This window comes from Lepidochelys olivacea (genome assembly GCF_965140295.1).
Source record: "Lepidochelys olivacea isolate rLepOli2 genome assembly, chromosome: 27".
NCBI lineage: Eukaryota > Metazoa > Chordata > Testudines > Cheloniidae > Lepidochelys > Lepidochelys olivacea.
Window position 1 is genome coordinate 10,880,465 of NC_140437.1, and position 23,784 is coordinate 10,904,248.

Genomic DNA, 23,784 nt, shown 5'->3' on the forward strand with positions numbered 1-23,784 from the left:
AAAAGACACTTTCCCCCTGGGGCAGGTTTATCAGCCGGCCTGTTACTATTTTCCTGCCATTTGTATTTTTGTTTTTTGATGATCTTTTAGGAGGCAGCCCTGATCCACCCCAGCCAAAGAACCCGGTGCCCCCTTCCAATGGGGGTGTGATGGCTGCTGGCTTCTCCGTGCTCCGGGAGCTGATGACAATGGGCAATTGTTGAGCAGGGCCCCTCTCTTTGGAGTTTCTTCCTTTTATAGTAAGTAGCAGTTGCTCCTGCAGCTGGCCTGCCCCTCTGGTGTGAGCACTGGGCTGGGTATATAAGGGGAAGGAGCAGACTTTGCCTTTTGTCCCTCAGTCTGTTGCCTGGTGGGGTGGGAAGACCCTTCTCAGCTCCTTTGCAAAGAACCCGGCACCATGGCCCCCAAGAAACCTGAACCAAAGAAAGAGGCAGCCAAGCCTGCTCCTGCCCCAGCAGCAGCCCCAGCACCGGCACCAGAACCAGCAAAGGAACCCACCTTCGATCCCAAGAGTGTAACTGTAAGTAAGGAAATTAGCCAGTCTCTTGCCCACCTCCTCTCAGGGACCTGCCAAGTGCTTGGCAATCCAGTGTGCCATGTGAATCATGTCAGCCGCGCTGCCTTCCCTTGTAGCCAGAACTATAGGGGGAAATGTTTGGAGTCCATGCTGGTGCAGGGAGTTGGGGATGGGAATCTCCTGCCACTCCCTAAACCGTCTTGCTGGAGAAGGGATGCACTTTATCCCTGGTTCTTAAGGTTGTTTCTGGGGAGCAAATGCCTTGTACCAATGGAATGGATTCCTCCCCTAAAATCTTCCCATGGGGATAGTATCCCCCCATTCAGCCCTGTAGGGGGGGAATTCCTAAATAACTAGTGGACAAATCCTGAGAGGTGCTTAACACCCGGAACTGCCATCAAAGTTAATGGGCTCCTTTTCTCTTGCTAGCCCCTGGAGCTCACTGTTCTGTTTTGTTGCTGAGTCTGGAGAGGAGGGAGGGAGCAAGCAGGTGTGGGGGGGAAACATTCCTTTCATTCCATCCCTGCTTTACTGCAGCAGTTCTCTTGTGAGTGTCTCTCCCCTCCACCCCAGGCAAACAGGTTGCTTCTTCTGCATCTTCTTATTGACAAGGAGAGGTATAGAAACATAACTGACCCAAAATTCAACCCTAGCCATTCTTTTGGAGTTTTAAAACAGCTTGGGATTTTTAGTCTTAAAACTCCATGTGATCTTCCCAAAGCACTTTGCAGATTACACACACACACAGAGTAAAGATGCAGCCGCCTCTGGGACAGAACATGGCAATCAGACGAGAACCTTGTACACAACAGGCTGGAGAGGCAACGTCAGGCAAGGATATACAGTCAAGCCCCCACTCTCATGCAGGATCTACTTTTTTATCATCTGATCCGAAGGACTCTCACACAACAGGACTCAATCTTGCTATGGAGTAGGGAGGAAGGTCTGAACTGACCCCGGAGGGATTTGAAATTGGGGCAGGAAGGAGTCTAGGAGTTTCAAATCAGTTGTGTTCCTGTCTGTGTGCACAGTGATGTCCTCTCTGTAGTTGCCCCTTTCCAGACTGTCAGAGCACTGGCTTTCCCACTAACTCCTATAAGGCACACACCTGCCATGACTTTCAGGGCGCTGAACTGCAGATAATGCCCAACCTCTGTGTGTTTCCCTTCAGCCACTAAGGGACTTCCCAGCGTCAGCCAGGGCAGGAAACACAGATCCCCTACTCTACTGCCTATTCTCCTAGCACCTACATTATTCCCATTGGCCATTCTCTCCCAGTCCTGCCAGAACCGGGAATTCACATGGGACCTGTACCAGGGTTTCCATCCCTGATTCCCAGACCAAAGGGGTTCTGGTGATTTATGATAAACAACTGCACTATTTGGAGGTGCTGCCCTTTAGAATTCCCAATGGGGCAACTGTTTTCAACTGCAGACACCTAGGGCTGGATCCTGGCCCAGTAGCTGGCTGCTTGAGAGAGGTCACATCGCTCAAAACATCTGGAAAGCCAGTGGATCCTGCTCCCTGAAGAGTCCCCGTGCCTGGGAATCCTCTAGCATTATATGGCCACTCTAGCAACTCCAACTCCCAGTCTCCAAAGTAAGGGGTAAAAGGGGTGTCCCCTGCTGCTAGAAGAGCTCTGTGGGGCAATGGGCAGCCTGACATAAATTAGATCAGCCCTGAAACTAATTTACAGCTGGATCTGAGCCAGTCCCAGGATCAGAGGAATGTGATGGTGCTCTAGATGAGACGTGAACTCATAACCTCAGCATTACTCCACCTAGCACGGCTTTATAGGGCCTGTGTGCTAACCAACTGCACCCCTGGAGTCCACTGTTGCAGATTTGCACTGAGTGTCACTGGAATGCAATGCAGGATCTGGGCTCTAAGCTCCACTTGCAAAATATGCTTGTGGCCAGGCTTATGAGCAAAATGTGCATTGGTATGTGCAAAACGGCTTGCCTGCATACACTGTTCCAATGTACAAGTACCTGTCTGCAAGGGCAAGGACCCCGTTTGCATGCACAAAAGTGCTTTGCACCTGCAGCTACATGTGCACGGGGTATCTATCCGCACACTCAGTTGCCCATGTTGCACACCGAGATGCCTAGTTTTGCACATGCAATGACCCGTTTGCTTTGGGAGTGCAGCAGATCTCTTTATTCCGTGTGCCTCCCTCTGACTGAAGATGAGCCACAAACTGTTGCATAATCGATAAGTTACCCTAATGTAAATGGGCGTAAGAATCTTAGGAGGAAGGGAGGAATGTGCCAAAAATGTTTGGAAAAATTATGGATTGCAGCCGGCCTGTCGCTTTTAAGACATTTTTAGAAAACGTTCAACTAGAATAAGTGCTTCTGGATTTTGTTTTTTAAGAAGCAGCAGGCAGGTTTTTCTGAGTAACAGCGATTAAGCCAGGGAGGCTTCCTCAGGCAGGGCAGAAAACCGGAGCTCACGTTCCTCTGTGAAACACTTTTCTGCCTCCCTGGATGAAAAGGGCTGTGGTCAGCATCTTGCACTCAGGGGGCCAGGCTGAATAAAAAGGCAAAGAATTTAAAATGGATCAAGTGAAGCCCTTTGCATAATTAACCTGTGGAACTCACTACCACAGGATATTTCTTGAGGCAAATAGCTTGGTCAGAGCCAAAACGCATTACATGAACATGACTTGTACCTCCAGTGGGCCCAATCCTGCTCCCATTGAAGTCAATTCCCATTGACTGCAATGGTGCTGGATCAGGCCCTGTGACATAAAACAGAAGAGGCTATAGGAGTTCTCAGTCCTTAAGCTTCAGGGCCATAAACTGATCAGAAAGAAATTTCCCCCCCCTGGGATACCACTGCATAGTTGGGTGCATTGTAGGCTTTTACACCTTCCTTTGAAACATCTGGTACTTGGACACTTCAGGAAAATGGAGCTCAGACTAGGTGGGTGTAGCAACTCCTGCTCCTTGCATCAAACTTCACCTGAAGGTACAGTTCAGTGTGAGCAAGAGGCTTCAGTGATCACAGGCCAGTGTGGAAAAGGCAGCCCGTGACCAGAGCGGGAGTTGTTTTGGGATTTTTCCCTCCTCTGTGTAGATGTACACGTTTTACTCTCAGGTGCAGTTCAAATTATTACGCCCTACACTTCCCTAGTAACCAGCGGGGTCAGGGGCTGATGTGGTGCACAGCCTTGATATGCTGAAGTGTTTGCAATGGGAAATCCTCACCCCGCTCTGTTTGGCCATAGTGGAATCAACCTCAAGCTAAATCTGGAACTACAAAGTTGTCATCTTCTCCTTCCGCTGAGGGTGGCTTTTTGGTCACTTGGAAAGATGTCCCCACAGAGAACTCTTGCAATCTGGCTCTCGGGTGCACAGGAACATATGAGCACTTTATACTGCAAATCTAACAAACAACGGCCCTGATTCAGGAAAGCCTCCCTAGTTAGCACTGCACTTACGCAGGTGCATTACCTCAACGCATGCTTAAATCCCATTGAAGTCAGTGGGACTTAGGCACATGAGTAAAGTTCAGGGTTTTCCTGAATCGGGGCTGAAACAGAGTGAGCCTGGATTGGTACTTGGGTGGGAGGCCTCTGAGCAACAGGAGGTGCTGCAGAGATGCTGGTGATCCAGGAGGTGGCGCTCTTCCCCCTTAGCCCAGAGTGAACCAATACCCCAGTACGGTGCTAGGGGGGACAATTTGGAGGAGGATGAGAGCCGGGTCCTGACACATGTGGCCTGTGATGAACCCATGGCACTTTTTGCAGAAGGACGAGTGTTCCATGCTCACATAAAGCAGGTTGCTGACTCCTGTGTTAGCAGCAAAATCCAGCTGCTCCCCACATCGCCCCTGCTATAAACCCCAGCCTCGTGCAGCACCTGAGTGTAATGCCCAAAGAAGAGGCTGCTCCTCAGAACCTGCCCCTGCTCAGCTCCCCCTTTGGGCAATTCCCCCAAGGGTTCCCAGCCAGCGCTGCGCCAGTGAGAAGAAGCGGAGTGCAGCAATAGAGCCCTGTGGAGGAGCTGTGATGCCCTGTGTCCTCTTTACGCTGGTGCAATGCAAAGCAGCCATAAAGTCCCGTAGCCCTCCTAGAACAGGGTTCCTCCCTGCTAGGCGGTGTGGCCTGAGCACGAGTGGGCATAGCCAGGACAGTCTATCCCAGATGTTCAACAGGGCTGTTGCAGTTGAGGTGATGTTTGGGGCACCCCTCCAGCATGCTGGACACAGCCCTGGTGCAGGAATGAACTGATGGATTCCCCCCTTCTCATGCAACTGGGGCGTGGCCAGTACACTTAATCCAGCTGCTGGCGTGCATCATTACAAGTGGATGGGCTGGCCTTCTGCCTCACGTAGAGTCCTCACTGGGGTGGCATTGGTAGGGTCCCCCAGAGCAGTGAGTGGGTCTTGGAATTACACCCCAATGAGATGCATAAGGCAGCTCCCCCCTTTCTGAACTATAGTTCCAGGCACTCTGCAAACTCAGGCAGATGTCAATGCAGTGGCTACATCCGAGCCACGGTTTCCAGCTTCCCTTTGCAACCATAAAAGCTGGAAACTATTTTTCCCCCTCAAATGAACGCTGAGATTCTGATGTAATTCCAGGAGTGGAGGGGTAGTGCCCAATGACTTAACCTGGTCCTCGCTAGAACATAGGCCGGCATTTGGATTTGGTGAGATGGCCATGGCTGCACAGCCTTGAGGGGGTTCTGTCCAGCTGTCCCGACAGCATGAAACAGATTTTCTGCTGCCAGCTGTCTCAGTCCTAAAGTATTTCGGCGCCTGCAGCGTCTCATCCTAAGTCAATTTCCTGGATGAGAACATCTTCTATTCAGTCTCCTCTCTCCGTTGTTCTCCGAGGGGAGGTCACTTTTTCCGTGGCTCTTCTGGATACAGTTACATTTCTAAGCCAGTGGTGTAGTCAGAGGGTTAATAATAGCATGCTCGGTATGGAGACAATTTAACCAGTTGACCCCCTGACTTTAGGACTGAGCCTTGAAATAACATCCTTTCTCCAAAGAGGGTCAGCACAGCCAGCCCCCCTGCTGCCTGCAAACTCCCAGGCCCCGCTGATCTCGCCCAGAATTTGCTACTGCCTCTGGGTCCTTGTTGACTGAATGAGGCTCATTACTGCGGCTCCACCTCTTCCAAAGGGACAAATGTTCTTGCTCATTGTGGTTAAATAAGTAGCCACCAGTTTCCAACTGGTGCCATCGCCTTGGGAACCTTTGGGTGGGGAGATGAGATGAGTACTCCAACCTGAGTAAAGGAGGTACTTTCCCTTAAACAGCACTCTGCTAACCTGTGGAACTCGTTGCCACATGATATTATTGAGGGCAGGAGTTCAGTAGGATTCAGAAAAGAAATAGGCATTGCTATGGCTCACAAGAGCATCCACAGTTACATCAGATTGTTTTGGGTTTTTTTAAAGCTTCCTGCTTCAGGGCATGAGCCGACCTCTGCCTGCCTGGATTTGGGAAGGAACTTCGCCTATGGGCAGATTATGCCATAACTGTCCAAGGTGGGTTCCTTATGTCTTCCTCTAAAGCAGTTGGTTCTGGCCATTGCTGGACTAGAGGGAGCAGGGGTCTGATCCAGTTTGGCAACCCTACATTCCTGCGCATCGATTCCCCCTTGGTGGCAGGGGTGGTGACTCACTGGCATTTCCAGGGTGATACCAGGCAAAGGTGCTGTCAACTGCTTGCCCGCCAAACATGCAGGTCGAAAAGGTTCTGCATGCCAGCCTCTTCCCACCATCCTCCAGCTTGGGGAAGGAGAGAGAGAATGGTGGGATGAGAGGTAAATGGAAAAGCGAGAAAACACTGAAGGTTAAAACTAGAGAAGGGGAGAAAAGGCAAACCAGGAAAGAGAAATTGGCACCTAGGCCTTAGTGATGGGAACTGGTTGTGCAGAATTGCAGGGCCAGTGCTGTCAGTCAGCCGACATGAAGGAACGCGTCATTAGCGCACTGCTGCTTCCTTGCACTAGTGCCTAGGCAATCCCTTGCACTAACTAGCATGTGTCATCCGCAGATCTCAGCACACTTCACAAAACTGGGTAAACCATCACGATCCCCCTTTTACAGACTGAGACATGGCGGCAGAGAGAGCGGAAATGCCCAAGGTTACACAGAGTCGTGAGAGACCAGGACATAGAATCCCGACTTCCCTCTCACTCAGCCCGGGACTCAGTCCACTAGACCTCAGATAATACTCATGAAAGGACAGCAAGCGTTTGTAAACCACCAGCTTCCCTGGGGAGGCAGCCCTAGGATACATGCTTTGGACTAGGGCTGGTCGGAAACTTTCCATGGAAACTTTTTTTTTTTTTTTATTGGGTGGAAAACTGGATTTTCAACCAAATGGATGGCTGGAATGGAATGGAGCGCCCTCGCTGGCTGACCATTGCTCATGGCTTTAGAAACCCAGCTGTTTGCCTGTTAAGGATGCCAGTGAAAATACTGAGTCCCACTGGGCGCCTCTAGTAAAGATTTAATTGAGATGGACTGAGCCTGCTGGGTTATGAAAATAAAATATTTATTAGAAAGAGCTTAACAGCTCAGCAGCGGGCTATGCCTGAACGCACCGCACTGCCTAGGTTCTTGGGACCCAAGCAGCGACATGTATTCAGTGGACGTGCCCTGGTAAATACTGTTGTACAGGATCAGCCGCTAGACAGGGGCCCTTCCCTTCCAAGGGACAGAGACTCTGCTATCTTGAGCTATGTCATGCTTTCTTTGAACCAATGCGAAGTGGGCGTTAAGTGAGATTGTGGCATTTTACGCCTGCTCTGCACTGGTCTCTGGGACGAGATGAGGTGCAGGGCAACAGCGAATCAGGCCTTAAAAGTTTTAAAGCTTTTTCACTCCCTTTTTGTACCCAAGTTGTGAGCTGGGGAAGGGGTAAAATCACTCCCCTGCAAAATAACCATTGCACATCTGAGCTGGGGGAAAACGCAGTCTGTAGAAAAACAGGAGGACTTGTGGCACCTTAGAGACTAACCAATTTATTTGAGCATAAACTTTCGTGAGCTACAGCTCTCTTCATCTGTGAAAGGTCAGGTCAGTGGCTTACAGCACACCAGCAAGCTAACATCCCCTTTATGAGTTCAATTCCGCAGGCCAAATTCAGCCATGGTGTAATCTGATACAATTCCCATTGAGGTCAGTGGGAGCTGCCCCAGTTTGTGCCAGGGCTGAGTTTGATCCTATACAGACTTCCAAATATTGTTTACATTATTGGGTCCAAATCCCTGGTGTGACTTTAGTGGGAGCTGCTGGACCTTAGCACCTCTGGAAATGAGACCCATAGGGCCAGAGTTTCAAAAGAGCTCAGCACCCAACATCCACCCACTCCGCTGAGCTGTTATGAAAATCACATTTCCTGCTGGTCACCCAGCAACTGAAGAAGTCAAAATATGTGGTCACTTCTGAACTCTGGCTGCAACTGCTTAAGCCTGGGCTGTGGGTATTATTATCCGCATTTTACAGATGGGGGAAGCAGACACACAGAGTGGGGAAGTGCCTTGCCCAAGGTCACCCAGCAAGTCAAGGTCAGAACCAGGAATAGCCCTCAGGAATTTTTAAAGCCTCCCCTTCGCCCATTACCCAACCTTGCTACTGTATTGTAATATACAAAAATCTCTTGGTCAAAAGAATTTGGCAGACAGTACACAGATTCTCTCTGGAGGTCTGCCCTGAGGGACAGGCACAGCATCCTGTTCCTGGATGTTCTGTCTTGTGGCTTTAGTATTGCCATTCCCAACCATTTAAAAATCCTGAGCCAGGCCCCCTCAGAAATAATTAGATTTACATAAAGATCATGAGATTTAAATAAAATAAAAAAGGAGAGTCTTTTTCTTTGTTTTCTGATTTGGGGACCTTAAGGCAACACTGAGGTCACATTTTCTGACTTTTCCCCACAATCACGATGGCTAGAAATGCACCCTTTCTTCATAAAAGCTGAGATTGTCCTATGGCCACGTGTTTCCAGGAGCTGGGGCTTTAAGGAAAACACCAGCTCCCACAAGACTTCTTATAAAATCACAAGCGTTGGCAGCACTGTAGCTACTGATCTTCATACATTTGTTTGAAAAATTCCTTGGCTTACATTTTCAAAAGGGACTGATGATTTTGAGTGGCCTCAATTTCAGGGGCCCAACTCGAGATGCTTTAAAGGGGCTTGATTTTTGGAGGACACGTGCTCTGCACTTTCTGAAAAAGCGGGCCCCTTTCAGGTGTCTCCAGTTGGGCACCCCAAAGATGAAAGCAGCCAAAGGCTCTTACTTGTCACTTTAGAAAATGTAGGTCTCTGACTCCCCACAATTGGCTGCTGTGGTTTCTCACAGAAGAAGCCTGACCCTCTGGTTTGCCAGTTCCTAGGTGCCAGCAGTGCCAGATTTAACGAACACTGGGGAGAGGAATTTGATTGTGTTTTGGACAGATGGTTTCAATGTAGTGAGATTTGTGCCCAGGCTAGGCCCCGTGGTCCCAGTAGCAGATTACACCTGGTTTACCCTGATAAACCAGGTACCTCACATGAGAATTACAGCAGGAGACGGTGTTTTACTTTCCCACATCCCTAAAGGAGCAGAAAAGGCCTCTGGGTTTATCTAGGACATAGCATGATTAAGCCCCACTCTAGCTAGGCAGCAGGTGTCAGTTTCCTGCATACCAGTGATCTCGCTCAGAGCTGAAGCTAGGCATAAGCAGAGTAAGCAATTACTTAGGGCCCTGAGCAACTCCAGGGGCCCCCCTGTTAATTATTAGTATGTGTTCGGGGGGCAAAATATTCCTGCTTTCAGCCCCCAATGGGGTAGCCCTGGCACTGATCTTGCTCTGCCCAGTGAAACATTTCCAGGACATTTTGAAAGAATAACAAGAAGCAGATCCGGCCACCTGCCAACCCTGACTCATACACCTGCATACAGGAGTAATTCAATGGTTTGATTAGATGGGACTATGATGTCCTGCCTCCCAACTCTCACCTGCTGCTATGCCGAAGAGCCCTCGACTTCTGGCCAGGATGGCGCCCCAAGCATGTTACAGGGTGCTTCTCAGGTCCTGTCACCAGGCAGGGAAATGGGGCTCAGAGGATGAGTTCTTCCTGCTGCTGGGGGGCGGGGGGAAGGACTGGTTTGTTTTGCCGAGTTACTGCTCTGCTCCACGGGGCGGGGTGTGTGGCTAGTGCCTGTGGCTGGCCCTGGCTGTGACATTCATGCAGCTGTATCCCAGCACAGAGGGCAGGAATTGGGCTCTAAAGGCTCTGCTCTGTTTTCTTTTCCTTTAGATTGACTTCAGTGCTGACCAGATTGAAGGTAAGTGCCTGGCATTTTTCAAACCAGCTGTTGCTGCCTTTGCCGCATTGCCACTGGTTGGGAGGATAGAGCCCAGTAAGCCTGACTCTTAGCCCTTTGAGTGGCCTCAATTTCAGGGGCCCAACTCAAGTGTCAACTCGCCACTGGACGACACTGCCTTGCAGATTGGAGACTAGAAGAGCAGCCTTGACTCCTAGTCCTTCTCATTAAGCCACTCCCCGACCCCAAAGCTAGAAATGGAACCCAGGAGTCCTGATTCCCAGCTCTCCATGCTGTAACCCAGTGGTCCCCAAACTTTTCACAGTCTCATCCCTATCTGTGCCCCTCTCTCCCCCCCGGGAGACAGCTCCAGGGATGGGGGTGCAGATGGGAGTAAGGGGGCCAAGGCTGGGGCCGCAGCTGGGGGAGGGTCTGGGGCTGGAACAGAGCCATGGCCAGAGGCCAAGGCTGGGGGCAAGACTAGGGCTGGGGCCGGGAACCAGGGCTGGAGCGGAGCTGGGGGCTGAGCAGGGCTGGGTGGTGAGCCCTCCTCACCCCCTGGGGGGGCTGGCCCAGGTGCCGACATGCCACCCCGAACATTCCTTCCACTCCCCAGGTTGGAGACCTCTGCTCTAATCACTAGATTACACTCCATCCAGGCATTGGTTCATGCCATTTTATAGTGGCCAGAAGGTGCATATCAAATCAGAAAGCAAAGTCATTGATTGAATGCACAAGCTGGTACCTCGCAGTAACCCGAACAACACACACGGCGCTACAGGTGGCGAGGCGCATGCCAACGCCTCCTACCAGAGGATGGGACGGGGCGAGCCCTATGGAGCACTTAGAAGAGAGGCTTGAGCAGAGCAAGGGGAGGTGGGCAGGGATGGAGACAGGAGCAGAGATATAAATAGAAGCAAGAGAGAAAGATGATTGGGAGCCAGGCCAGGGATTCAGTAAGGATGCCAACTCCTAAAGCAGCAGAAGGAATATATGGAACCCAGTTCCCTGCTCTGGTCTGTTGATGGGGGTGCCACCAAAAATGGAGGGGAAGCAAGTGGGTACTAGCAAGGGAAAAGCATTTTCGGTTCCTGCTGAAAGATGCAGCCTTGGCTTGAAATCAGGGATTCCCTCTGAACAAGCAGATCCCAGCCACATAGAGAGATGTCCCCATGGTGATAGGGGTGGGCTGTGGTTATTGTTACACTTCTGATGGGCTTTATTAACCCCTCTGGATACAGCCAAGATCTGGGTTCAAATTCAGGCTGGTGGAAATACTGTAAGAAGATCAGGTCTCAGGCTGAGCCCTACAAATGGTCCCTGTGATGCAAAAAAAAAAAAAAAAAAAAAAAGACAGTAAAAAAAGGTAAAAAAATAAGTAAGCAAGTACCAATACCACGGAGAGTGGGTTTCACCAACACTGAGATAGTGGAATGCACAGCCTTACAGTCTTCTAATGTGCTTCTGGTACCAACGCTCTCTTGTTCTCTTCTGGATGGAATCCAACCTGACCAGATGTTTGCCATTATTTTCCCTGTAGAGGCCCACAGAGAGGGTACAAACCACAATGAATCCAAGACACAATTTCTAAATTAATCATACACTCATCTTGGGGAGACAGGACTAGAACTCTTCTCCTTCTGTTCCCAATAGACAAGTGCTGGCGGCAGGAGCTAAAGGAGAACGCCCTTAGCTGACACTAGTAGCGGATCCCTTATATATTCTCTGTGGGCCCAGCCACTAAAGGGTGACATCACTCTCTCACTCATATGCACAAAGCCAGTGCAGCTCAAAACCACTGGCAGAGAATTAGCTATTGTGATGTCACACCCAGAGGCAGCAGCTCCAGGGTTGCCTCCCCCACACCACGTAGGAAAGGAAAGGTGGATGGTATCAAGAAACAGCATCAAGCTCACACGTGTGCAGGATTTGGATTGCCAGGGATTGACACACAGTTTGGCAGGGGCTTCTAGGCTGACAGAACCAAGCCATGGGCATTTATAGTCCAGATCCTAAGCAAGGCAAAGAACTGCAGTTGGTGTGAAGATGCCAAGTAATAAATCAAGCAAACCAAAAATCCTGCCTAAGGATTTTGACCAAACCAAGGACACCACGTCTTGGGCCTCTATGCCTCAGTCACCACTTGGAGACCCTGAGCATCTGATCCCACATGGCAGCAGAAACAGCGGCGATGCCTCCTTGAGAGCGTTATTGCTCGAAATCAAGAAGAAAACAGACAAGAACCGAGAGATCGTGACAGCCTTTGATGGTAAAATCGTGGCTCTCAATACTCGGATGGATGTGCTGGAAGGGCAAGTCACCAGCCTGGCCCAGGCAGCCGCTCAGACTGATTCCTCGGTCAAAAAGCAGAAGGTGAAAACTCAACAGTGCACCCAGGCCTTGGAACACTTGGCCCGAGAAACCAGCCACTTCGGCACCCGCGTGGAGCAACTGGAGAGCCAGGCCCAGGCCTGCACGCTGAGGGTTCTTGGGTTACCAGAGAAAGAGGAGGGGAGAGACTTGATAGCGTTCCTGGAGAAATGGCTGCCCAGCGTTCTGCGGCTAGATGCACCCGGGGACCCCATCGTCGTGAAGAGAGCCTACAGGGAAACAAACCGGAGGCAGAAGCCCGGGCCGGATGCGTGCAGGACTGTTATTGCTCACTTGGCGGACTTACGAGGCAGAGAGAGAATATTACAGCAGGCCAGGAGGCTGAAGAATATTATGTATAGGAGGAAGCAGATCCTGATCTTTCCAGATTTAGGCCCCATCCCCCAAGGTAAAAGGAGGTGCCAGGTTCTAGGCTGATGGGAGTTTGTTATAGAGAACCTGGAAAGGGCAGTCCTGTAGCCCACAATGCCCAGGGCTCAGCCATGGGCAGGATCTGTGAGGACGGGGAGAACGTGGCCCACCCTTCTTTGTATGTGAGGGACGTCAGGCAGCAGCATTCTGCAACCTGTGGGGACAAGGAGAGATGGTGAGGTCATAGAGAAGAGAGTTGTAGTAACCAAGGCGCGAGAAGATGCAGACCAGGAGGAGGGTTTCAGCAGGGGAGGAGTTGGAACCATGGAGTACATGGGGAAAGTTGCTAAAATGGTCTCAGGCAGAGAGGTGGGATGAGACGGGGAGTTCTGAGTGGAGGTTATGGGCCATGGAAGCCCCAGGGAAGGCTGAGTCAAGGAGGAAGATCGTGGAAATGCGGTTGTGCTTGAGGATGCTCTTCTTGCCCAAGGGGAGGAGCTTCTGCCTTGGAGGGGTTTCACTGGAGGAACTGGTTAAACTTTATCCCTGTTGAAAATCCCAAAAGGCAACACTCAAAACCCCACCCTCCCTATCCAGTAGTGCCAGCCTTCTGGACAGGACCAGTTTTAGGGCTCAGCCTCTCACCAGGAGGATGCGAGGGCATTATAGGAAGATGACCGCTGATTCTCTTCCTTCCTTTCTGCAGAGTTTAAGGAGGCCTTCATGCTGTTTGACAGGACCCCAACCGGGGAGATGAAGATCACCTACAATCAGTGTGGTGATGTCCTGAGGGCTCTTGGGCAGAACCCAACCAATGCTGAAGTCCTGAAGGTGCTGGGCAAGCCCAAACCAGAAGGTAAGAGAAACCGGGCCAAGGGGGAGAGACATTGCATTAATTTGTTAATAGCTGCAAGGTAGACTATGTAGGAGATAGACCTTCAGTTTTATTACCATCTTATGGCTGTGCAGTGTTCTATGGAAATGAACTGGCATATCTATATCTACCTACCTATCTGTGTACCTATTTATACCCATACACATCTGTGTATCTATCTATACCCATACACATCTCTTGCTCTTGATTTAGGCATTTATACCCATTCGCCACCATGCCAGAGCTGAGCGAATAATTCATAACTTAGTTATCTAACTTCACTTCTTCCATTACCAAAACATCCGGGAGCAAATTGTAATTTTTCTCTAAGTTATTCTTTATTGGACAACATTTTCTTGCAAATTTTGTTTACTCTGTGACTTGCCATTCATAATTCCAGCTGCAGTTGGTTGTGTAAATCATCTGGTACTGTTCAGTTCATTGATTGTACAAAAGTCACTTTTATCATTAGGTTTCCAGTGCAAACGCTCGTGCAGAGCAAATTTAAAATGAGCTTTATCTATGCGTTTATTCACATGAGCTTAAAATTCACTCTCTGTGAGTATTCTTATCATGATCACTATATTGTTGTAGCACGTATGAGACCTTGTCAAGGACCACAACCCTGTTGAGCATCCATGCCAGTGAAATCTGATTGCACAAATGTTTGCAGAAAGTAAACACAAAAGGGACTGAAACACAGCAGAAGGGTTGTATTGGTGAAATGTATTGGTCAACCTAGAGTGACCAGACAGCAAATGTGAAAAATCGGGACAGGAGGTGGGGGGTAATAGGAGCCTATATAAGAAAAAAGACCCAAAAAATCTGGACTGTTCCTATAAAATTGGGACATCCGGTCACCCTAAATCAACCTGAGTTTGCATATTCTGGCAAAAAATAAAAGGTTTCTCACAAAAATTTTTGCCCAGCTCTACCTTTATATGCAGTTCCTGCAGGCCGGAGGTGGAGGGCAGCAGGGTAGGGAAGCTTGTGCTGAATTGTTTTGTAGACAGATTGGAGACTTTGGTCACTCGGGCCTTCAGTCTAACACCTTTCACCAGCACACAGTTCACTCTATAGATGAAGTGACAAGGAGCAGGGAAGAAAAGAGGATCGGGGCAGGGGAGTGGGGCAGAGAGGAAGTGAGTTTCTATTCACAAGGCGTCTGTACCTCTGAGACAATTGTGTCTGCAACAGAAAGTCCCACCCGAGGTCCCAGTCCTGATCTCTGGCTCACTGTGGTGCGTGGACTCTGCCCATGTAATAATACACTTGAGTGTGTCTGAAGGCCCAGACTTAGGGTTGCCAATTTTGGTTGGACTTATTCCTTGGAGGTTCCATCACATGACATAATCTCTAATTAGAGATTAATCTTGAATTCCTGGAGATTCCAGGAGAATCCTGGAGGATTGGCTACCCTACCCAGACTGCTGAAGGCACCTTAGGGTGCAATTGATTCTGCCGCCCTAGGGCTGTCAAGAGAGCAACAGCGCTATGCTCCTAAACCCCTTGAGCAGGGTGTTCCCTTCCATTGCCATCTCCTCTTTAGGGCAGAATATACTTTGGGGCAGCAGGAGACGGAATGGAGATCCACGCAGCTTCCTACTTGGGACCCCCAGCAACCCATTCTGGAGACGAGACAGGCTGGCCAAGAGGGGCTTTCAGGCAGGTCCCAGGGAGCAGGGAACATGCCGGGCTTTGGCCTCACTGCTGGATTTGGGGGGATGGGTTATAGTCCTTCCTCCCATTTCTACCCTGTGGCATCAGGAGCATGGACAAGCAGGGACGATAGGCGAGGAAGGTCAGAGCCAGTCTCCCCCAGCTGCAAAATCTTTCATTGCTCATTTAGTTGCAGTTCACGAGTCACCAAGAGCTACTGGGTCAGTATGCGCCTGAGGCCCCTCATCTTACTCACCCAGGCTCCATGTCCCTCATGTTTTCAATGCTCTGCTTCTTGACCCTCCTCCCCACCCCCCCTTCCAGAGCCGGTGCTCACGGTCTCTGGGGCCAGAATAAAACTCTCCCATTCTGCAGCTGCTATCTCCCCACCGATGCCCTTAGGAGGGCTTTAGTCGACAGACCATCTCTGATCCCTCCTGGAGGCCTGAAGGGGAAATGTAGCCAGTAACATAATAGGAGAGTCATGGTGGAATTAGCCCCACGGAGAGAAGAACCAATGAGCTCTGGCAGTTTCATAATTTAAAGAAAATGACTCAGAGACTCTTCATGCCTGGATAATTCCTCCCCTCCCCCCATCAAATATCACCCTTGATCTGGCTCAGAGGACACTACCCTCATGGGGCGGCTCATCCTTGATTCCATTGTTCTTGGGCCAGATCCTCAGCAGGTGTAAATCGGTGTAGCTTCATTGACTTCAGGGAGCTATGTGGATTCACACCAGCTGGGGAGGTGGCTCCTTGATTTTACTTTTTGCTTAATAAGAACCTGCTGAATAGGAAACTGTCTGGGTGCCTGAGCAATACCCAAAAACCAATTTAACAAAGGAGTATCAAAATAATTCCCCCAACCCCTGTAGGCAGCCTTTCCCCCGAGGAGAAAGCCGGAGCAAAGTAATGAGCCGTGTATAATGCCCTGATGGCAAAAACAGGGATGCTGACAAACTGACAAGGGAAGTGAATTCCAGAGCTCTCTGCTGGGAACATTCTGCTGCCAGCACCTTAAATTCAAATCTCGGAGCTGTTAGCAAAGGCAGCCCAGCTGATCTCCACTATGACCAACCCTGAGCATTCATAAAACACGAGTCAGGCCCCCAAAATTCATGACATTTCTAATAAAAAATAGGGAGTGCTTTTTTATTTGCCTTCTATTTCTGAGCCCTTACGGTGCACGAGAGTCACCTTTTCAAGCTGCTCTCCATGACGACGAGGACTAGAAATATCCTTTTTTTTTTTCTTTTTTAATGAAAGCTGAGCTTCTCATGCAGTCTCCTGATTCCAGAAGCTGGGGCTTTGATGAAACCCCCACATAAAAATAGCGAGAGTTGGCAGCGCTCGATCGAAGACGCTGAGATGGGTGATTATATCCCAGACTTTCCTCTGTGCCTAGAAACGACTTTTTTTTTAAACCCGGCCATGATCAGAGAAGTAACTGCAAAAAACAGCCCCTTTGGACCTGGCAGACTGACTCACTGTGTTTCCTGAGTCAGTTCTCCAGGCTTGACTGACACAGACAAGCTGTCCTTTCTGTTAGCCCTGCAGAGCCAGAGCAGTGAGCTGGGGCCTGATTCTCCACTGCCTGGATTTAGCAGCGGTTTATACCATATTGCACGGTGTACATGACTCACATGGTGCAGGGCAAAGGGAAACCAGCTGCTGGGTTCTACTCAGCCTCACGAATCTAACCCAACTCCCTCCGAAGTCCCTGGACCCTGGGTTTTGGCAAATAAAAAAGCCTTTGTCAATGGGACTAAAGAGTTTAATCTAAAAGGCTCCAGTCTCTGCATGGAGGTGACCGTCCACCTCAGAGCGGGGTGAGGGAATATGCAGCATATTCTGTTCTTTCACACCTCCTCTTGGCTGGGAAGAGAGAGAGTTACACCAGTAGGGCAGGTTTCCCTCCTTCACTGAGCGCTGCGCAGCTCTCTCAGTGCTGTGAGGGAGGATGTGGGAGAAGGGATGGATTCATAAGGGGACGAGAATGAAGATGCAGGTGAAAGAAACCCCATCATCACCCTGCCTTGGTAACATGCAAAGGGAAGTCGGAGCTCAGAGCCCATGGCCGTAATAGCAGAGGCTATAGGGGATATGCATAGCAGATTCGGATAGATCATTGATGAAGGAATTTAGAATGGCTTCAATGTTGAATAGTTAGGACAGTTTAAATCTGACTTCCGTGCCACCATATCCCCTCATCCGTGCCACTATATCCCCTGACTTCTGTGCCACCATATCCCCTCGCACTTATCAGCCCTCACAAGCTAAGGAAGTGGGGAGGTGTGGTCAGTGCTTGAATGGAGAAACTCCAAGGACAACCCTGGGTGCCGAAGCGGTATCACCCATGTTCATCTGCTGGGTCAGTATGGAACCAACGGGGAACTCAAGGGTGGGCAAACTTTTTGGGCCGAGGGCCACATCTGGGTGGGGAAATTGTATGCAGGGCCAGGGCAGGGGTTGGGGTGCAGGAGGGAGTGTGCGGTGTGGGAGGGGGTGCGGTGTGCAGGAACAGGCTCAGGGCAAGGGATTGGTGCAGAGGAGGGGTACGGGGTGTATGAGAGGGCTCAGGGAAGGGGTTTGGTGCAGGAGGGGTGCAGGGTGCAACGGGGCTCAGGGCAGGGAGTTGGGGTGCAGGAGGGGTGTGGGGTGCAGCAGGGGGCTCAGGGCAGGGGATTGGGGTACAGGAGGGGTGCAGGGTGTGGTAAGGGGCTCAGGGAAGGGGGTTGGCGTGTACGGGGGTGCAGGGTGCAGCAGGGGTTCAGGGCAGGAAGTTGGAGTGCAGGAGGGGTGCCGGGTGCAGCAGGGGGCTCAGGGCAGGGAGTTGGTGTGCGAGGTTCAGGCAGGGGGCTTAGGGCAGGGAGTTGGGGTGCAGGGTGCAAAGGGGTTTGGGCTCCGGCCCGGCGCTGCTTACCTCAAGCTGCTCTGGGGTGGCAGTGGTGCGCACCGAGGCTAGGGCAGGCTCCCTGCCTGCCACCCCTGCCCCCATGCAGCGCCGCTCTGGGAAGCGGTCGGCACCACATCCCTGCGCAGCCCCTTTGTGGGGGAGCACAGGGCTCCGCACACTGCCCTTGCCGTGCCTCCAGGTACCTGCCCCGAAGCTCCCATTGCCCACGGTTCCCCGTTCATGGCCAATGGGAGCTGCGGGAGGCGGTGTCTGGAGGCAAGGGCAACGTATAGAGCCCTCTTCCCCCCCACCCGCCCCAGCCGCAGGGATGTGGTGCCGGCCGCTTCTGAGAGCAGCGCGGGGCCTGCAGTGCCACGGGGGGCAATCCCGCAGGCCAGATCCAAAGCCCTGACAGGCCAGATCCGGCCCACGGGCCGTAGTTTGCCCACCCCTGGGTTTGCGGGTGGTGGGCTTTTTTGAATAAGAGTTAAAGCCCAAGTCCTGCCCATCTGGGGCCATTAAATTGTGCATAGCAATTCCCACAAGAGAAGGTGGCAAGTCTGTTTTCCCAACCAAATTCTAATGTGTTTAATTACCAGTCTACTTCCATCAATTTGCTTCCATAGTTTCAGTTTGGACACCGGATTCTTCTCCACTTCCTTCCCACATATATGGTTAAAGAGCTGCCTGGTTCTACCTCAAAGGTGGCTGCCTTTGAGTGATGGGCAAAGTGATTGCTCTGTGTGTGTGTGTGTGTTTATTTGTATGTGTGTATATATATAGCTGGTAAAGTGCTTTGGTATAAAAGGTGCCACAGATTATTTACTTAATGCCACCTCCATTGTCTTCTCCATCAGAAATGAACACAAAGATGCTCGACTTCGAGACCTTCCTCCCAATGCTGCAGCACATCTCCCGCTCCAAGGACCAGGGAACCTTTGAGGACTTTGTGGAAGGCCTGCGTGTCTTTGACAAGGAGGGGAATGGCACAGTCATGGGTGCAGAACTGCGCCATGTGCTTGCCACGCTGGGTATGGGCTGGAGACAAAGCTAGACATGGTTGAACTGTAATGGTGAAGCTTGGGGTGGCAGGGTCTGTTCCAGGTGGCAGAGATCCAGGCTGTGCAGTTCGGGATGAAGTCCTGAGGGTGGGGCCTAGCTCAGGTATAATGCCCACTTATTCCTTTCTCCTCTTCTCCGGATTCCTCTAGTGGTTCCAAATACGTAGCCCCTTGGCTCATGTCTGCTCTGTTAATCAACCTTTGATACAGCAACTAGCCAAGAGACAAATCCTCTCCCAGATGTTAACCTGACATCTGGGAGGCTTTGGATGTCTCTCAGGGAGTAGCCACGGCACACATAATCCACAGCAGCATGAGCCCCAGGTGGGGGCAGTGCCAGAGTCCTCATCCTAACCAACCTGTCCTTCTGCTTCTACTCCTAGGCGAGAAGCTGAACGAAAGTGAAGTGGAGCAATTGATGACAGGACAGGAAGATGCCAACGGCTGCATCAACTATGAAGGTAGGCAGAGAAGATTCCTTTTGTGGTTACCCCAGCCATTTCAGTCTGCTCTGAGATGCTAAATGTATCTTCTGACCACACGGAAAGAGAAACTGGGGGACAGTGAGTGGGGAAAACCCATCTGACACCCATCCTACTCAACTAATTTGAAATCGGGAGAATGTACCAGAGATTTCCAACAAAATGTTCCCAGGATGCAATGTACCTAGTGGTCACATATGCAAAGGCAGGGGAGTGAGGGCAGTTCTAGCCCCCACTCTGACAGGGTTTGGTGTGGGACAGAGGTGAAGTACCTGTGTGTTCAATAGTTCACTGGTGCTGTGTCATATGACCTCAAAGTGCAGGGCAAGATCTCCCAGGCTTTCCAATCAAAATGCCCCAAGAGCAATTTCTGTAGCAGGGAAAGGGATGCTCCGCAGTGCTCCTCTAGACCGACCCCTTGTCTAGAACCTAGAAAAGGTTTGCCAGTAGAACTAGTACAGGCAAAACTGCAAACCTGCCTAGTGGAGACTAGGTTACACCAGCAAAACAGTGCTCTTTGCTGGTGTAGCTTCTACCAGTTCCCTGAATGGTTCCCCACACTCCTAACTGACGTAATTATATCAGGAAATGTTTCTAGTATCGGCCTGGATTCAAGGGCCCGCAGCTCCAGCCGTGATCGGACCATGCATCTGGCATTTCTGATGAGAACTAAATGGACCTGTTAAGGGATGCTGATGTTGCTGCCAAAGTGCAAGTCAAATCATTTCTCCCGTTTTTCAAATCCCTTTTCTGATCTCTGTGAAAATCCAAACCTGGAAGCTGGGATGAGATTTCAAGCTGCTGTCCAAACTCGGCTCACGATGGCCACTTCACCCTGGGTTAGAGCCTTGTGGACAGGGCTAGTGTGAGTGTGATACAGTTACTGTGGGCCCCTAAATCCCAAGGAGTCCCATACTTCTGGGGGAGCTGGAAAGCCTGGAAGCTTGTGGGAGATTTCTCAGTGTACATAATCCCAAGGAACCACATAGAACATAGGAACATGTTGCATCATGACTCTTAAACACAGATGGGTGCCCCTGCACCGGTACTCTAGCCTTTTGTTTCTGGTAGTCTTGACTTCAGCATGTGTGAAGTTAAACACGTTTGCAGGACTGGGGCCTAATCCTCTTTCCTTTCACGGATCACTTTAATGATGAACCTCTGTACTAGGCTCCGGTGCACCATTACAATGCCTGCCTTCCACCAACATGTGGGTACTCTAACCCACCGTTATAGGGTGGCTGGCCCTTTAAAGGGAGAAGGGTCTCAGCCCTTCCTGTGACACAACCTACTGTCCTCCACAGGTGGGGAAAATGAAGCAAGTCATGTAACTAGGGGGTCATGTGATCCAATCAGGCCTCTCTCTGGGGTAGATAAGGAGGAGGTCTGGGGAGAGAATCCAGGCAGGGAAGGTGTGGAACTGGGAATGAGTGGGCAATAGGGAGTTTGAAGGCTCCTGTAGGAGACCCTGAGACACCAGGGGGGAAAAGACTCTAGCTAGGTAGTGCTGGGAGTGGCAGGGAAGGTTCCAGGTGGCAAATACTGGGAGTGGCTTGATGAAAAGTGGGAAACGATATTTATATAGACCTTAAAATATATGAACTCTTGATTTGGACTTCGAGGACTTTATTCTGGAACTGTTTATGACACTAAACGAGCCCATGTAAAGCGGATAGAAGACAGCCTTTATTAAATTACTCAGGAACCTTGAGGAGAGGGAAACTGAGGCAAGGATGCTGCAGAGCCACCCTGTGCCACAAGGGGCCGCTCTGAAGGTGGCCACCTTGTTACACCCACCAGGGAGCTTGATTGTTCTACAGCAGCCCAAGTCCCTCAGAGGACTGACTTGCACTCCATTAAATGAAAGGTGATTGGTATTAAATGGTGCTGCTGATCTCTGAGAGTGGAATTTGCAAAAGACCTACAATCAGGGCAAGGTTTTCAAGAGTGTTCAGCATGTTGACTGCATGCCGGGTGCTGAAGTCTTTTGAGAATCTGGCTGTAAGTGGCACAGTGGGAACTCCTGAGAGCTGAGTGGTTTTGAGCAGCTCTCCTCAACTGTGGGTGTGGGAGGTGCCTAGCGCTTGGAAATTTCACCCCGAGCTCTATGGGAAATTTGTCCCCAGCTCTGGTTAACTGGTGGAGTTACCCAAAAGGGCTGGGAACTGCTGTGACGTGCTGTTTGCACCAGAGGGCAAGGGCTCGCATTCTGGTTTGGGTGGATTTTTTAATGCCTTTCTTCTTGTTTCCTGCTCAGCTTTTGTCAAGCACATCATGTCTGGTTGAAACAAGACTCTTCAGGGTGAGTTTGTCTTGATCTTTCCTTGTTTACCCTAAAATGTTTGAACTAACCTAGTCTGGTGACCTTGCAATGAAATACCATCGAGATACCAAAAAAAAAGAAAACCTCGACGTGCATACTGATGAGCTACATTCAGAATTGTGTTATTTTAAAAAAGATTTCTAGCAGCATGAGCCCTATGGCTGTCAATTTTGATGTGGAAAAGGCAGAAGTATTCAATAAATGTTTCTGTTCTGTATTTGGAAATAAGCAGGATGATGTGTTCATATTTTATAGTGATAATGAAATACTTTCTATTCCATCAGTAACTGGAGAAGGGGGAGTGTCTTTAAATCTGCAGGACATGATATCCAAAAGTATTAAAAGAATTGGCCAAACAGATCTCTGAACTCTTAATGTTGATTTTTAACATATCTTGAATTATTGGGGCAGTTCTAGAGGACTGGGAAAAAGCTAATGTTGTCCCAGTATTTAAAAGCAGTAAACAGGATAACCCAGGTAACTGTAGGCCAGTTAAGAGCTGATTTGATTATGGTCTCCAAATATGGATATAAGGTTGTTTCTAATAGTAGATAGCTCTTTAATCTAGCACTAAAAGGCAAACTGAAATCCAGTGGTTGGAAACTGAAGCTAGACAAATTCAGACTAGAAATAAGGCATAGATTTCTAACTGTGAAAGGTGATTAATAACTATAGGAACAAACACCTAGGGATGCGGTGAATTCTCCAGCACCTGAAATCTTGAAATCAAGACTGGATCTCTTTCCAAAAATATGTTCTCGCTTGAACAGACATTATGGGCTAGATACAGAGATTACTGGGTGAGGCTCTTTGGCCTGTTATGCAGGAGGCTGAATTAGATTATCATAGTGGTCCCTTTTAGCCTTAAAATCTATGACTGTAGGGACGCTGACATGTTAAAAGTAGTTTGTTTAAAAAAAAATTCCATACCTGTATTACCAAAAACCCCTTGTTAAAACTGAAAATATGCAAAATTCACCATTTATGTGGTTTATTTTGCATTTCACTCAGTTTGCGCAAGGAAAACAGACCAGTAAGAGTCACTTTCCAGAGTGGGATATTATCAACTTGAAATCTAGTCAGTTTAAAAAAAAAAAAAGAATTGAAAGTAATGTTAGAGGCTGCGGCTGCCCCTCAATCCCCCTATTGATTTTTGTGATTTCACTAGCTCAGTGTCTTGCGTTCTTAAATGTGTTTTCCCTGCTGCTTTGCGAAAGACCCCTACAAACAGAGGTCGCACAAAGTGCTGTCGAATACACAAAATAAACAAATTCTAAAGAGATAGAAATACTTCTTTCCGCTCCAGTCATTTCCAGTTTTAAAGGTTACTTGAAACAACAGAAGATCGATTAAAAAAAAAAAAAAAAAAAAAGCAAAACCTTGCCCACAGGAGTCTGATTCCTATGTAAACAATCTCCCCCGCAGTTTCAAATAATTTTCTCTTGCATTCTCATGCACTAGCTCAATGCTGCAATGTTTAGGTGGCAAACCCTGCAGGGGGACATTTAACTCCAAACACAACTAGGTTAATGGAATACAATTTGTCATGTCTTGAAAGCATTGCTATTAATATTTTGGCTCCATCTGAGTGTTGGTTCTATTATTTCACAGACATTATTATCATCATCCATTGTCATTACATTAAAATGCTCTGTGTTTTGCCTTCCAGGTTTTCTGAAATGTTTCCATCCAACTAAGCATTGCCAACAGCAAGAATTCTTGACCCATGTCCCTTCCTTCCTAAAATGTCCTGAGTCCACAGCTGTATCTTACATGAGCCACAACAAAGAGTCCTCATAGCCACAATGTACCAACCCTACACTATTGTGTGCAATCACCTCTGTATATAAAAGGACACGTCTGCCCTTCCATTTTTAATCTTAATTTATTCTTTTGATTTTTTTTCTCCCTGCATCATTTGACCCATTAAATTTCACCCACATCTTGAA

The 23,784-nt window shown here is 49.4% G+C and overlaps 1 protein-coding gene across 1 annotated transcript; it reads left to right on the top strand.

The window, feature by feature from the left end:
* Positions 1 to 310: 310 nt before the first annotated feature.
* On the top strand, positions 311 to 23,784 carry LOC311513845 (myosin light chain 4). Its single transcript, XM_084615977.1, has 7 exons — positions 311 to 520; positions 9,790 to 9,817; positions 13,245 to 13,394; positions 18,827 to 19,000; positions 19,414 to 19,491; positions 21,770 to 21,814; positions 23,505 to 23,784. The coding sequence occupies exons 1-6, from the start codon at positions 398 to 400 to the stop codon at positions 21,796 to 21,798; spliced, it is 582 nt and encodes a 193-aa protein (XP_084472103.1). The 5' UTR covers positions 311 to 397; the 3' UTR covers positions 21,799 to 21,814; positions 23,505 to 23,784.

Coding starts and splice junctions, on each gene's coding strand:
- LOC311513845 (XM_084615977.1), top strand. CDS start 398: ATGGCCCCCAAGAAACCTGAACCAAAGAAAGAGGCAGCCAAGCCTGCT. Junction 521..9,789: donor TCGATCCCAAGAGTGTAACT/GTAAGTAAGGAA, acceptor CTTTTCCTTTAG/ATTGACTTCAGTGCTGACCA. Junction 9,818..13,244: donor CAGTGCTGACCAGATTGAAG/GTAAGTGCCTGG, acceptor TCCTTTCTGCAG/AGTTTAAGGAGGCCTTCATG.